This window comes from Bipolaris oryzae (genome assembly GCF_000523455.1).
Source record: "Bipolaris oryzae ATCC 44560 unplaced genomic scaffold scaffold_60, whole genome shotgun sequence".
Lineage (NCBI taxonomy): Eukaryota > Fungi > Ascomycota > Dothideomycetes > Pleosporales > Pleosporaceae > Bipolaris > Bipolaris oryzae.
In genome coordinates this window covers 80397-93704 of record NW_006911336.1, presented here as the reverse complement: position 1 = coordinate 93704, position 13308 = coordinate 80397, and the positions used below count along the sequence as shown (strand labels likewise).

The 13308-nt window shown below is 50.4% G+C and overlaps 5 protein-coding genes across 5 annotated transcripts; 2 read left to right on the top strand and 3 right to left on the bottom strand.

Annotated features, from left to right (window-relative positions):
- Positions 1–1389: 1389 nt before the first annotated feature.
- COCMIDRAFT_26115 (uncharacterized protein) lies at positions 1390–3051 on the top strand (the record flags this gene model as incomplete). The annotated part of the gene is made up of 1 exon (XM_007689530.1): positions 1390–3051. The coding sequence occupies one exon, from the start codon at positions 1390–1392 to the stop codon at positions 3049–3051; it is 1662 nt and encodes a 553-aa protein (XP_007687720.1).
- A 600-nt stretch (positions 3052–3651) lies between these two features.
- COCMIDRAFT_94686 (uncharacterized protein) lies at positions 3652–6297 on the bottom strand (the record flags this gene model as incomplete). The annotated part of the gene is made up of 2 exons (XM_007689551.1): positions 3652–5426; positions 5487–6297. 2 exons carry the CDS (start codon positions 6295–6297, stop codon positions 3652–3654), a joined length of 2586 nt encoding a protein of 861 aa, XP_007687741.1.
- An 806-nt stretch (positions 6298–7103) lies between these two features.
- Positions 7104–8270, bottom strand: COCMIDRAFT_94668 (uncharacterized protein; the record flags this gene model as incomplete). Its single annotated transcript, XM_007689550.1, has 3 exons — positions 7104–7361; positions 7434–7796; positions 8028–8270. The coding sequence occupies 3 exons, from the start codon at positions 8268–8270 to the stop codon at positions 7104–7106; spliced, it is 864 nt and encodes a 287-aa protein (XP_007687740.1).
- A 716-nt stretch (positions 8271–8986) lies between these two features.
- Positions 8987–10803, bottom strand: COCMIDRAFT_94716 (uncharacterized protein; the record flags this gene model as incomplete). Its single annotated transcript, XM_007689549.1, has 5 exons — positions 8987–9360; positions 9414–9783; positions 9836–10245; positions 10298–10700; positions 10753–10803. 5 exons carry the CDS (start codon positions 10801–10803, stop codon positions 8987–8989), a joined length of 1608 nt encoding a protein of 535 aa, XP_007687739.1.
- Positions 10804–12637: 1834 nt separating this feature from the next.
- On the top strand, positions 12638–13127 carry COCMIDRAFT_94719 (uncharacterized protein; the record flags this gene model as incomplete). Its single annotated transcript, XM_007689548.1, has 3 exons — positions 12638–12666; positions 12723–12909; positions 12987–13127. 3 exons carry the CDS (start codon positions 12638–12640, stop codon positions 13125–13127), a joined length of 357 nt encoding a protein of 118 aa, XP_007687738.1.
- Between the last annotated feature and the right edge of the window lie 181 nt (positions 13128–13308).

Below are 13308 nucleotides of genomic sequence, written 5' to 3'. Positions count from 1 at the left end.
TGTTGAGTTAAAACAGAGAGAGAGATGGGGTTGGCTGGGTGCTAATGAGGTGGTTTGGGGGAATTAGGGTTGTCTTATTGTAAGTAGTTTGATGTGGTGGTGGGGTGAAGGAGGGAGGGGGGGCTGACTGTGAGGGAATAGGGAAGACCGAAGTTTGTAAGTGAGAGGGGTGGGTATGGTGGGGTGGGTGGAAAGGCTGATGGGTTGTAGTGTATGCTGGCTGGATAGGGTATGTGGGTATTTGTTGCTATTCTGTTGGATATTACGAGCGGTTCTGGAGGGGGATTTTGTGCTGGGAGAAACGAAATGTGGTTGGATCTGAGAAGCTCTGTGCTGATTTACTGTTCAAAGATGCTGGGAATCTGTGTATTCGGATAGCAACTAGTCACGTAACGAACATAGAGGTTTCTTCTGGTTTAACTAGCTAGAAAATGAGCCCAAAAATGAACTCTCATTCTTCCTCACATCCCTGACAATATTATATTGTACATATGTTGTCTAGGGTGGCGGTGAAGAGAGGAGCTGGGCGACGGCGGGTTTATCGTGGAAAAAAAGGCAATTGCATGGTTCGTTCATAAAATACATGGTATGAATGAGAAAACTCCCTCTCCTGTTTCTGATGAATGTCCCACTCTTTCCATCCAGCAAGCCTAGTGAGCAGTACTGCCGCTGTACTCGGGAGCGACGTGCTCGCCAAGACACGCGCCTACGAAGCAGGCAAAGTGCATAGACCAGGGGGTTGGCCGACATTCAGCCATAGCCTGTAGCTAGTTTACGTTTTGCCCCGTGTTGAGAGGGCAAGGTCTTAGGTAAGTATGTGCACATAATCAAAACAGGCTAGCAGACATTTCTCGCCATGGCTGCAAAGTTTGAGTAGCAAGAAAATTTCTCTGCGCGCTTTGCGCGACGTGGACTGCAAATGATGAGGGATTTTTTCCCGAGAGATAGTTCTGGGCATGCGTTTGTGCCACAGCCACAGAGGCAATGCAGCAAGAGACCTGGCGTTGAGCGTGCCGATGCTTGAATGCCGTGGGCGTAGGCCAAAGTCGCGAATGGGGGGCGGGCAAGCAAAGCCAAGTCAGGATAAACGGCCTGCCGATCCAGCAAGCCCCGCTCCTTTGTGCACACACACGCCGCTGCGCCACAGCTCGACGCTGGACAAATGCTCACACGTCATGCGCACATGCGGTGAATATTTGGGTTGGTTTGATTTGCATCTTGCCATGTATTACCATGGATGCATCTATCCTACCGCTGCTGCTTGACGTAGCCACTTAGCGTCTAGGCCCTCGTCCAGGACCCCTTTAATCTGGTCGTATTTCTCTCTCTCTGCCACTGCCATTCCATTCCATTCCTCCCCTCCAAAGCCACACACAGCCGTCAACCACCATGTCCACCAAGCCCACAACAGACTATGTCGAATCGACAGAACCGCCCGGGACCAAGACAAAGGCCCAGATGCTGACCGACGTCTTCTCTCTGGCCTCGCAATTCAGCACCTGTGTCGAGGCATTCAATCGCATCCACCCGACAAAAGACCACGACCATGCACAAAAAGTGGCGCTTGCCAAGCTCGGCATCCAGCAGGGCAGACTGCTCATCTTTGGAGACGCCGTGGGCATCTCTGCGCCCCCGGCGACAATTGCCCGGCACATGATTCCAAGCCATCCTGGAATCACAAATCCAGACCCAACGCTGCCCGTCAACTTTGGTGTGCGCGATTCCAGGCTCGATCAAGAGGTCATCAACGCCAAGATTCGAAGGGCGCTTCACGAGATCGCGGGCCGACCTAGCAACATGTCACGAGACGAGCTGATGAGCATGTACGGCCTGAAAAGCCCAAAGACTTTTTCCAAGGCCGAGTACCCCGCTCTGGACAGCAATCGGCTCGAGTGTTTCCGTGAAAAGTATGGCTTGCTCAAAGATCTCCTTAACCAAACTGGTGCTCGCTCTAGTCTTAAGCGGAATCTGAGTATGACGACATCGCATTGGCAAGTCAAGGACACTGCACGCTTCAACGAATATGTCAAGACGGTGCGCACAGAGGTTGATGCTCTGATTGATCTCATGGGCGTAAAAGAGCAAGTCGATCGTGGAATTCGATCTGATCTCAAAAGCATGGGCTGGCACCCTGATCTGACCGGCCCGACAGTGAGACAGGACTGGGAGAAGCTCCGCCTGATTCGCGAGGCATGTGAAGTCGACTATCCCGAGTACATTGAAGTCATCGACAAGGCACTGCAGTACATAAGTCAAGAGCTCAAAGAAACCAGTCTCGCCCAACACCGCGCAGGACTCGGCATCGCAGAACTACCCAGAGAAAAATCAGTCCGCCGCAAATCAGACCAGGAAACACGGCCCGCTCCAGCCCCCGCGTCAGCAGCTCCCAAGGTACTCCTACCCGGCACTCGCAAACCCGAAGCAAAATCCCACATCCAGCTCGCCGCCGAGCGCGCCATTAACCCCAATGCGGGCAAAGAAAAACGCCCAGGCTGGCTCGCCGCCTTCAAATTCAAGTCCTGGAACAAGAGCACTAAGCAAACTCCCCAACTACAACCCACACTGGAAAAACAGCGCTCAAACAGCGTCCCCACCGTCGACCCCCAGCGCTCCCTCTCTGCAGTCGAAACCCAAGATCCCACCTCCGACTCCATGAGCCCCTTACAAGCCGTCCGCTCCAAATCCGTCGGCGCAATACCACAGTCCCCGCAGCTCCCCACTGATGACCTGGATTCCCGCATGCACACCCTCTCTCTCTCGGGCCACCAGCAGCAGCAGCAGCAGCACAACGGTATCTCGCCCATTGCCGAAGACGGCGGTGAAGTCAAGCTGTTTCCCGTCAGCGAAGGAGGAGTTGTAAACGGCGTTGGTGGGGAGTTTGACAAAAACATGCTTGTACAGGTTGAAACTGCGAGGAGCGAGGGTAGGGATGACGCGTTGCAGAATGTTAAAACAGCGCAGAGTTATATCGATAGACATGACATGTATCCTGCCGTAGGTAGGATCGAGACCAAGGATATTAGGAATGCGGCCCATGTGCCGGGACAGTAGAATGTGGCCGGGTGTTTGACTCGGTTTATGATTATGATTATGATTGTAATGGTGTGTGTGTTTTTTTTCTTTAAATTTTCTTTGCTCTCGCTAGATACCATGTTTACCATTGTTTTTACTTGGTTGGTACCTGCTTTCCCAGTAGTCTAATATAAACACCTAATCGACAATTGTTATTTTCTTTTTTTTCCTTCTATATTTCAGCAGTGGAGTGGTATAGAAACATGGCATAGCGCAGAATCGTGAAGGGGGTTGGTCAAGCAATACTACTGCTTCAACCCACTGATCTATAGTCTAGCGATACTTCTAGAGAGACCACCTGTTGCGAGGGATGTTACTACTACAAACGCCACAAAAGTTCAGATACATATACGTCTGTCAGAAATCCTTCTAGACAGTGCAAGTTTAGGTCCTCGGGTCTCGTTGGTATTGAATAGAGTTATTTCTGTGTGTGTGTGGTGTGTGTGTGTTGCTTAAACCCTATCCTTGGGGGTATAATTCTCTGAAGCGCCTGACCACCTGAGGCATGTTGAAGCGTTACGTCAAGAGACACTGCCAAAACCACTCGAGACAGAGATATTGGGAAAAAAATATCGGAATTCATTCTTGATCAGAAGTCATAAAGCGTAACCAGTCCTCTGACAATAGCCGATCGGGGTGAGTTTCTGCGAGTGTCGTGTTTTGTATCTTGACTACGTGCTCTAGTAGTCTTACCGCATCCTCGACCTGTCCATTCGTATAGTAGGAAACACTAAGCGCATGCTGCGACGCTAGCCGACTTTCTTCAGTTTCTGCAAGCGTAGCGGCTTTTACCTCGACCAAATACTCTTGTAGTCTTATACAGTCTTCGAGCTGACCATTCGTGTAGTAGGAAATGCTAAGCGCATGCTGCGCTGCTAACCGATGAGGATGAGTCTCTATGAGCGTGGTGTCTTGTATCTTGACTACGTGCTCTAGCAGCCTCACAGAATCCTCGATCTGTCCATTGTTCCGGTAGGAAATAGCAAGGTGATGCTGCGCTGCCAGTCGATATGTATCATCTTCATCTAGCACTTCTCTACACCGCGAACACTCCTCCAGCCATCTCACTGATTCTGCAGCTCTGCCGTCGAAGAGTAGGCATTTTCCCACCCAATAACTTAGCCTAGCTCTGCTTTGAGCATCAAGAGATGATTTTGAATCAAGTAGTCTGAGTGCGTGAGGCATATATGCTCTCCATACGGCCTCATTGCCAAAGTCGTCGGCGGGGAAGACCTCGGCAACATGCGCCATAGCTTGTTGGCTCACATCTGCAGCACTACTACACTTGTCTACCCAAACTTTGGTAGCCAGATGCACAAGTCGATGTAAGTCGTACCATTCTTCGCCTCCATTGAGCTCACGAGTGTTGTCGCCTCCCCATCTTGACACAAACGAGTACCCGCAGAGCGTACCAATAGCCTCTTCTAATCGTTCCTGCGACTGCACCTTCGGCAACAGCGACTGAGGTATTGCCTTCCACTCGATGCACGACATGAATGCCAGCAGATCTGCTGCCACTGCATCGCGCTCTTGGAGCTGACTAAACGATACTACCCACGTCGAGGCCACTGCATTCGCCGAGCCCTTGTAGCGTGTTTGGTCCCGGAACTCTTTGCTCATCAGACTAATGGTGTCTTGCTCTGTATATCTCAGCAGTCGCAGATACCTTGTAATAGTTGTTCTGTTCATGTTCAGGTACGCGGCAGCCTGGGAGATGGCCAAAGGGAGGTACGCCAACTCGTCTAATAGCTCTTCGCATTCCTCAGTGGGGTTCTTTCTGATCAAAGACTTCTCCAAGAAGTTCATGGCATCTAGTCTGCTCATAGATCCCAGTTCTAGAACGTCAGCTCGCGTTAACAACACGGCTATCTCCTGCACCCGTGTAGTGAACACGGTCATGCCCTTCGCGCTCTCTGGTAGGTAGTCGATGATGCCCGCAGCATGCTCGGTGCCATACAAGATGTCGTAATCATCTGCATTGTCGAGCACAAGTAGCCACGGTCCTGCCTGATCTGCACTTAGATGCTCCTTCACTAGCTCTTTTACGTCCTCTTTACTCGTCTCCGCTTGGCTGATGTGCAAAGCAGCGGCAACAGCCACACAGGCTTGCTCGTAACTCTCCATGCTGAGTGCAGGCATCCAGAAAATTGAGACGGCTGGCATGGTCTCTTTGACTGTGTATACGAACCGCAAGGCTAGCTGAGTCTTCCCAGTCCCACCGAGTCCCACAATCGACATCTTTTGGCAACCTGTGTCCTCGAGCAGCGTCTGATTAAGGATCTCGAGCTCTTCTCTCCTTCCGACGAAATATCGATTCTTGGAGAATGGTATGTAGTAGGAGGGTTTTTGGACAGCTGCAATGTAAATAGATTAGATACACAACAAGCTATTTATCTGGCTGCCTTTGTACGTACCAGGTGTATAGGTGGCGATACTCCCTCCAAGGCTCCCCGCTGACGCTTGTGGCTGGGACGATTCCTGCGAGTCTTCTGCAATCGCTTTTCGTAGCCTTTTGAAAGCATTGGCCTCACCTTCGCCATAGTTGAGGAACGTGAAGACGCCAAAGATACCCAGCAACGAGTATGCCCTGTCTTCTTCACGCGTAGTCTGACGCTGGTTAGACCAAGATAGACGCTCCTCTACGCTGAATGTATCTAGCGGCGCTCCTGTAAGGGCTAGGCAGGGGATGTTTGTGATCTCGTAGATGAGTTGTTTTAGGTTGTCTCGGTCGCCTAGGTGCGTCCAGTCTCTAGAGTAGAAGCTTGCAACGCGCGGAGCAAGCAGCTCTTGGAGCGTCCAACCTCGGGTAAACCAACGGCTTCGCCTGAACTCTTCTTCCCATGCAGGTATGCTGGGTACATGCTCAGTCGCTGGCTCAACGCCAAGTACATCTGTTAGAAGAACATAGCATCGAGTCGCTTCCTGGTACCAGCGAAACATGGAGTTGATCGCATGCTGAAGCTCGATAGGATCTGCCTTATTGATGCAGCATGTATCCACCCAGAAGTACCGCAGGCCATCCTGCTGAGCCTGTTGTGCGCAGAAGCGGATCTTGTCGAAGCCAGCCTTGTCACGTCCAAGACCTCTAGTAAACTCGTCGAATGTGACTTCCTGATCAGACAGCCAGGTGTGCGAGAGTATAGCGTAGGCGGGCACGTTGCTAGCGCTCTTTAGGTCTTCTGTGAGCGCGATGGTGCCATCATGTTGTATCTCGAGCAGTCGCATATTGTGATGGAAGAGCTTTGGTCCTCGGTCGCATTAGGCTGGACAGCATGGAAGCGTGGCAGCCTGATAAGCTGTTAGACCAATCGTTTGCGCTCTCTCATGCCGCCATTCACGTTGATAGATGCGGGGTATGTGCATGCTCACACATAGGGAGAAGAGTACACTGCCTCGCTAAGCTAAGCATCAAGGCGGGCTATGATGGCCAGCCTGCGCCACAGTTCTAGCAGTCTTACCATCGCAGGAGCCGGATAAAAACTACGTCCAACATCAGCTCAAATTACAATGCAATTCACAATAAGTAGCCCTATAAATCTAAAAAAAGGGTAGAAGTCTTCTTTAATGAATTATTGTTCATTCTCTTAACATTTACAGATAAGCACTCCTGAGTGCTAGTATCATTAAGGAGTTGTACTATAGTAGTAGGAGCACTTTTCGTCAACCTAATTCTGGTTCCTAGGAGACAATGCGGACTGCAAAGCGTACAAAATCTTGCCATGTAAAAACCCGGAGGGTATTCAAATAGAGACCGCACTTTGTCAAAGAAACGAACAGAGCAACACTGGTTTTTTTTGTTTTGAAGATACACAGTAAGCAAAGACACTTACAGAGTGTAGTTCCAGGCTAATTCGTTCTTCACTAGGTGGCGGGATTGAGTTGGTAGTGCTCGAACCATGTTCATGATTCTGCGCGGTAGCATGTTCTAGCTCCAGAGTGAGGTTTATATATTAATATATTTCATCAACCAACATCATTAATCCATATTTCCCAAACAGCATTATAGCATGCCCCATTTATGACTAATTTATTTACCGCATCGTAGGAATAAACCCTTGGCTATCCTTCTGCTGCTGCTCAAAACTCTGCTTAAACGCCGCCAACCCAGCCAAAATACCACCAACCATAAACAGCAGCGAGACAATCGACCAAATGACGCCCCAGCACTGCGAGGAGCCGCCGTAGCGCTTCGCAAAAACACTCGCGTCTGAAGAATTCACTTTGCGAAGAATAAGATCATCGCAGATATCCCAGACGCTATACAGCGACGACATAACACCAATGAAGAGCTGTTTCAACCCCACAAAGTTAGCAATCACCACATCACGAAGAACAAGGAAAGGACAGGGGGCAAAACATACAACCAAAAACCTCAACGCCTCCCCATGCTCGATAAACCAAAAGCCCACTAACAACCCCACACTCCCCAAAATCGTCAAAATCGTCAGCCAATCCTTGCGCGCCCACCACAGCGTGAGCAAAAAGCACACACCAAGCACGATACTCGCTACCTTCGACGCGACAATGTTGAAGCCGCAAAAGGTGAGCAAAGCGCCGATGAGTGATGAGCCTAAGTAGCCAGCGGGCAGCGTGACGATTTGCTTGCCGCCACGCATGTGCGTTACGCCGCCTTCGTGGGGGTCGAGCGAGATAGATTCGACGCGACCGCCGGTGCATACTGCGGTGATTGCATGAGAGAATTCGTGGAAGGCGATGACGAGCATCTGTTGTATCTCGTCAGTCCAACCCTCTTACTTTCCTCAACCCCCTCCTCCTCCTCCACCATTCATCCATCCCAATCCCTTTTCTCGTCAACAAAACCGACGGGAAGCATTCTTCCTCTTCCTCTTTTCTTCTCATTACTTTCTACTGGGGATGGTACGAGGTAGAAATAGACGCGGAGACTCTGTGGGAAGGTATGGGAGAACGGAGTATTCAAAGCGAAACAAACATACCTTAAACGGCCACAAAACCCACCTCACATACGGTAAATTCCACAACAACGCAATGACAACCACATACGCTCCTATCACACCCAGCGTAACACCCTGGGTGTGGTTGACCGACAAACCCCTCTTCGCAAACGCATGCCGCGCGTACACTTCCCCCGAACTCGAAGCTTCAAACGAAGAAGATAAAACAGCAGCTCTCCTCGCCAACCCTGCAATATGCGACTCAAAATCCAGTGTCGGAGCCATATCTTTTTGTTCTTCTTCTTCTGATTTTTTTCCGTCTCTTTTCTTTGTTGATGCGGTGGTCACATACGCACACACACCGTCTTTAACACCGGGCGGCTTTCAAGCGAATGGATCCCCAACCGGGAGTTGTACGTACGTATACAAAACAGCCAGATATGTTCCAGAGAAAAAAAAAGATTGAGGGAAGGGAAAATGCGATGGTATATGATGGTCCGTTGTTATATTTTGGGTTAATAGGCTTTAAGTCTGAGGTTGAACGAAAGAAGTTGTGGGGTAGGAATGAATGCAAATAAACAAACGGGTGGGCAGCGGGTGTTGGTTGTCATAAAGGCTGACGCGTATGTCGGGTGTGCCCTGCGCCACGCTAAATTTGGCATGGGTGGGTTGCGTGGCTGTGTTGGCAGACTGCGGTGGGTGATAACGTAATGTTTTTTTGCGTTTGCTGCTCCGCATTTCCAGATCTATTTAGATACCTACTCTCTTCACGATGAAGGAAACGTCAAATTTCATACACATAGAAGATCTAAATGGATTTAACGTGAATTGATTTGGGGGTATAGATATGTGATGTGACAATCCTCTAGGCCAAGATGCAGCGCTAAAAAGCAGTCATGCGATACGAGTATCTTGGCATAATTATGCCCAAGGAAAATCAGAGAAAAAAAAGAACACCGTTTTATCGGTGCTATCTTATATACATCAAAGGGACCATGCGCTTAGTTAACGCGCTCTTGGTGCAACGACATGCCCCTTTCGGGTGAACTGTCGTCCTTGTCGTTATACTTCTCAGTAACGCTGCCAGGTGCACCGCCATTAGCAGCGACGGCGCTGTGGCGGCGTTGCCAGTAGGCGTCGTCGCGTTCGTTACGCGTAATGTATCCGGCAGGTACCCACTTCTTACTGGTCCTGGCGGAGAGGTTGTTGTCCGAGTACATGATGTCAACATTCTCAAGAGACAGACCCTTGGTCTCGAAGAGGAAGAAGTAGACAATGGCGGCCGCGACAAAGTTGCAGCCGAAGAAGACGAAACCAAAGGCATATCCGATACCGTCATCGGCATAGGGCGTGAGGAAACCAATCAAGAAGTTACCTGGAGAGTATTGTCAGTAAATGTAGAATATGCAGGAACAAGGAGTGGCTTACCAAGCCAGTTGAACGCGGTCGCCAAAGAAGCTTGCTTGGCACGTGTTCGTAGAGGGAACGTCTCACCAATGACGACCCAAATAAAGGGTCCCCAGGTAGCAGCGAAACTTGCAATGAACATGCATGCAGCGACAATCATGACGATGCCAGACACCTCGTTCTCAGTTGGGGGTAGAACAACACCGATAACAGCGAAGATAAGGAGCCAAGTTGCTTGCCAGAGACCTCCGAGAACCAGTGGGATTCGGCGACCAAGTCGCTCGATGAGGTAGAGACCAGGGAAAGTCATGGCTACGTTGACAGCACCAAGAATGAGCTGAACCTGGATGGGATCTTGAACACCGGCGGACTGGAAGATGGTTGCTCCATACTGCAGATTGGTTAGTTACAAATCTTTCCAGTCTGTATCCACGAAGACTTACGTAGAAAAAGTAGTTGACACCAGTCCACTGTTGCGCAAACTGAAGGGCGCAGCCAAGGAACGTCCTGTATACAACACGGGGAATACCGGAAGATGAGCGAGCAAAGCACTCCTTCCACGAACCCTGGCCAGCGCTCTTTTGCTCGTTGATGGAGTCCTCCATTTCCTTGAAATCCTCATTGACCAATTGGTTGTTAGGGTCGTTCTTGAGACCACGGAGACGAGCCATGGCGATACGTGCCTCTTCCCATCGTCCCTTGCCAGCCAACCATCGAGGCGACTCAGGGGTGAATAGAACACCGAAACCAAGAGGAACCGAGAAGGCGATACCAAGACCAATGACGATTCTCCAGGATGCAGAATTATCCTGACCTGGGTTGTCACGGACACCGTAGTTGATAATGTTGGAGACTATTGAGCATATAAGTATCACCCACATACGCGGAGAAAAAGCGACACTTACTCAGAATACCAACAGTGATCATGAGCTGGTATGATGCGACGACTGGGCCACGGATTTCACGCGGGCAGACTTCGGACTGATACATGGGAACACCAATGGACAGGATACCGACACCAAGACCAGCAACGATACGACCGATAGTCATGTGGACCCAGCTTTCCATGGCAGTGACCTGGATAGTGTTTCCGGCAATGAAGATGATCACACCAACAGTAAGGTTCTTGCGACGTCCAAAAAAGTCGGCAGTATATGCACCAGCAAGTGCGCCGAAAAGGGTACCAATAGACATTAGAGAGACGAGCAGAGACGAAATGGTTGGATCGAATGCAACCCGGCCATTACCCTGATCTTGTCCGAAGCGGTCAATGAAGTCGCGGAACAGCAGAATACCGGAGATTTGGCCCTATACACAATTAGAAAATGCTTCAATGGGCAGTAAGTCTCTCAAAGCATACAGTATCGTAACCGAACAGGAAACCACCTATCGATGTAATCACACCGAGCATGATGGCCTCGGTACCGACTGCGGCACCGCGAATCTTGATGGAACTATCATGAGTTAGAACATTGCGCATACATGTTGCGTAGTATAATTTTCAAACTCACACTGTGCCCAAACCCATGATGACGGTAGTAGATTGAGCTCAACGAAAATGCTGAAGGAATCTGAAAAATTGCTTGTTCTACGCATCGCGAACCCACCAGGACTTAAGTATCGTCGCCAATCCCTTGCCGACTTTGGCTATGCGGTAATGCCCAGTGTTGCGCCCAGCTTTACGCCCAGACATGCTCTTCCGGGGTTGTACGTCATCGCCGCCACGCCGTCACAAACGCCCTGGGCAAGATGGACCCTACGTTCTTGGCTTAAGTTGCGCAACAGCCATACGAATTCCGTCCTGAGCTCGTGAAACTGCAGTAGTGGGCTTGTCCACGCAACATGGCTGCTGGGGAACTAGCGACCGACATGTGGGGAAGTTGGTCGCGATTCGACAGCCAAGACTGCTCCGCCGACTATTCCGGAGAGGGCCAATGACCGTGGTTGCGCTACCACTGTATCGCAGGAGATGGATCGGGTTCCCCTATGAGCATCTGACCGCGGACGGCCCATATGGTGTCCTTCTGCTTGAAAGACTGTGAGCCTCACGAGCGCCTCTGATGATGCCCACCCCGCGTTCACAACGGGTGGCACCGTCGCGTACTTGACGCCCGTTATGCCGCACAACCGGTTCGCAGAGACAGGGCCATTGTCGCGTGACGTATACGACGGTGGTAAATCAAGGCGACGTGTACGCCCAGGAGCCGGTCGGACGTCGGTGAAGATACTTCACTTTGCGATGGAGGTGGGGATGGGGGCGCCTTGAAGTCGATACACGTCTGTGCTGCCCTCAACATCACTCCATCGTCTCCCCGACTTTCTCTCCGCCTCTTCAACAAGTGCCGCTCGAGCCGTGCCAATGTTTATGGATTTCGCTTATTTTGCCCTTCAATCTCCGACCGCGTGCAGACAGACTCGGGCCTAGCAAGAATGTGACCCATTGAAAATGCAACATGAGCCAGGTTTCGGTCTCAGATCGGCGGAGTTGGCCCACTTGAGGCTCAAGGAAGCCACCAAGAATTTTCCAATGGCATGTTAGCGGCCCGCATCGCACGAGAAAAGGAGGAAACGCATCCTCGGCAGTTCCATAGCCGTGGGGAATGCGTGAATAAAACTCTGAGGGGCAGTGGAGATGTGGTGGTGAGGAGAAGAAGGGGGTTGCGGAGATGTGGTGGTGTGGTGATGCGGGGACCTGGAGATGCCTCGCCACTTTCTGGGGATGTTGAACAAGATGAATTGAGCAGGAATGATTCCCAACACTCGTGGTTGAATGATGACAAGATGTTTTGCATGCACCTGCTACGACATCAGGTAAATGATGCTCTCAAGTTCCAGCTTGCTGTCGTCGCCCATTGAGGTTTAGTGCGGCTGAAGGATTGAAAGTGCACAGAGATAACGCATTGTGCTTTGCAAGCCGGCGAGCATGACTCGGGACGTTACTCGGTTGTTGGGCTATCTAGCAGCCTCATTATTCGCAGCACACATGCATACATCTACATATAAGAGTGACAGTATGTCCGCACGTTATTGCCGTTGTTAGTTGTCAGCGGTCCGCGCGGTTGAGCCGCACCAGCCGCATCACGTGCGATAGTCCAACCGTGACCAGAAACGGCAATGTCATGACGTCACTAGTCGTCCCAGACAAGGTGTAGAAACCACAGCAGTAACCTACGTAGCATTACACCGAGACAACTTGAGGCATACCTATTGAAAAGAATATCTCCATCTCAACCCAGCTGCCTAAAATGGTCAAAGACAACGACACCGTGATTGAGTTCGTGATTCGCGTGCCTATCCCTACTGTCTGATGCATGCTCATCCTTACCCCAGGGAGTTCAACGAACTCGTAAACATGACTGCCGACAAACTCAAAGAGTGGCTCGGCAGTCAAGACTCGGAGAGCGCCGGTTGGACCAACGGCTCCTCATCCAACGGCGAAACAGTTGGCCACGAATCGGGCCGACGCATCGTCGCCATCCTTTCCAAGAATCCGCAGAAAGATCCTAGCAAGTACGACGTAAGTCCTGCTGTCAACCATAGAGGGGCTCGTATTTACATGCCAGAACTGACTTGATGTTTTTTGTGTGCCTTTAGCAAGAAGATATTGATCATATGAGAAAGGTGGTGGCGTATTGTAAGAGACATTTGGCCCAGGAGGAAAAGGCTAAGCAAGATACTGAGAGTAAGAGCTACAAGAGCTTGAAAAACTGGGGACATGATGCTTTGAAAGCTTAGCAGATGCCTTTGTACAGAAAGAAATGGTATGATTCGCACAGGGGGGCTGAGTTTCTAAATCGAGTAATTACAAGGGTTGTTCAGGTATCATTCTGCCACCAACAACTCATCCATGTAATGAGGAAACCTGCTCCAAAAAAGCCCCAATCAGTTATCACTCATCCCAAAAACGACAACTACA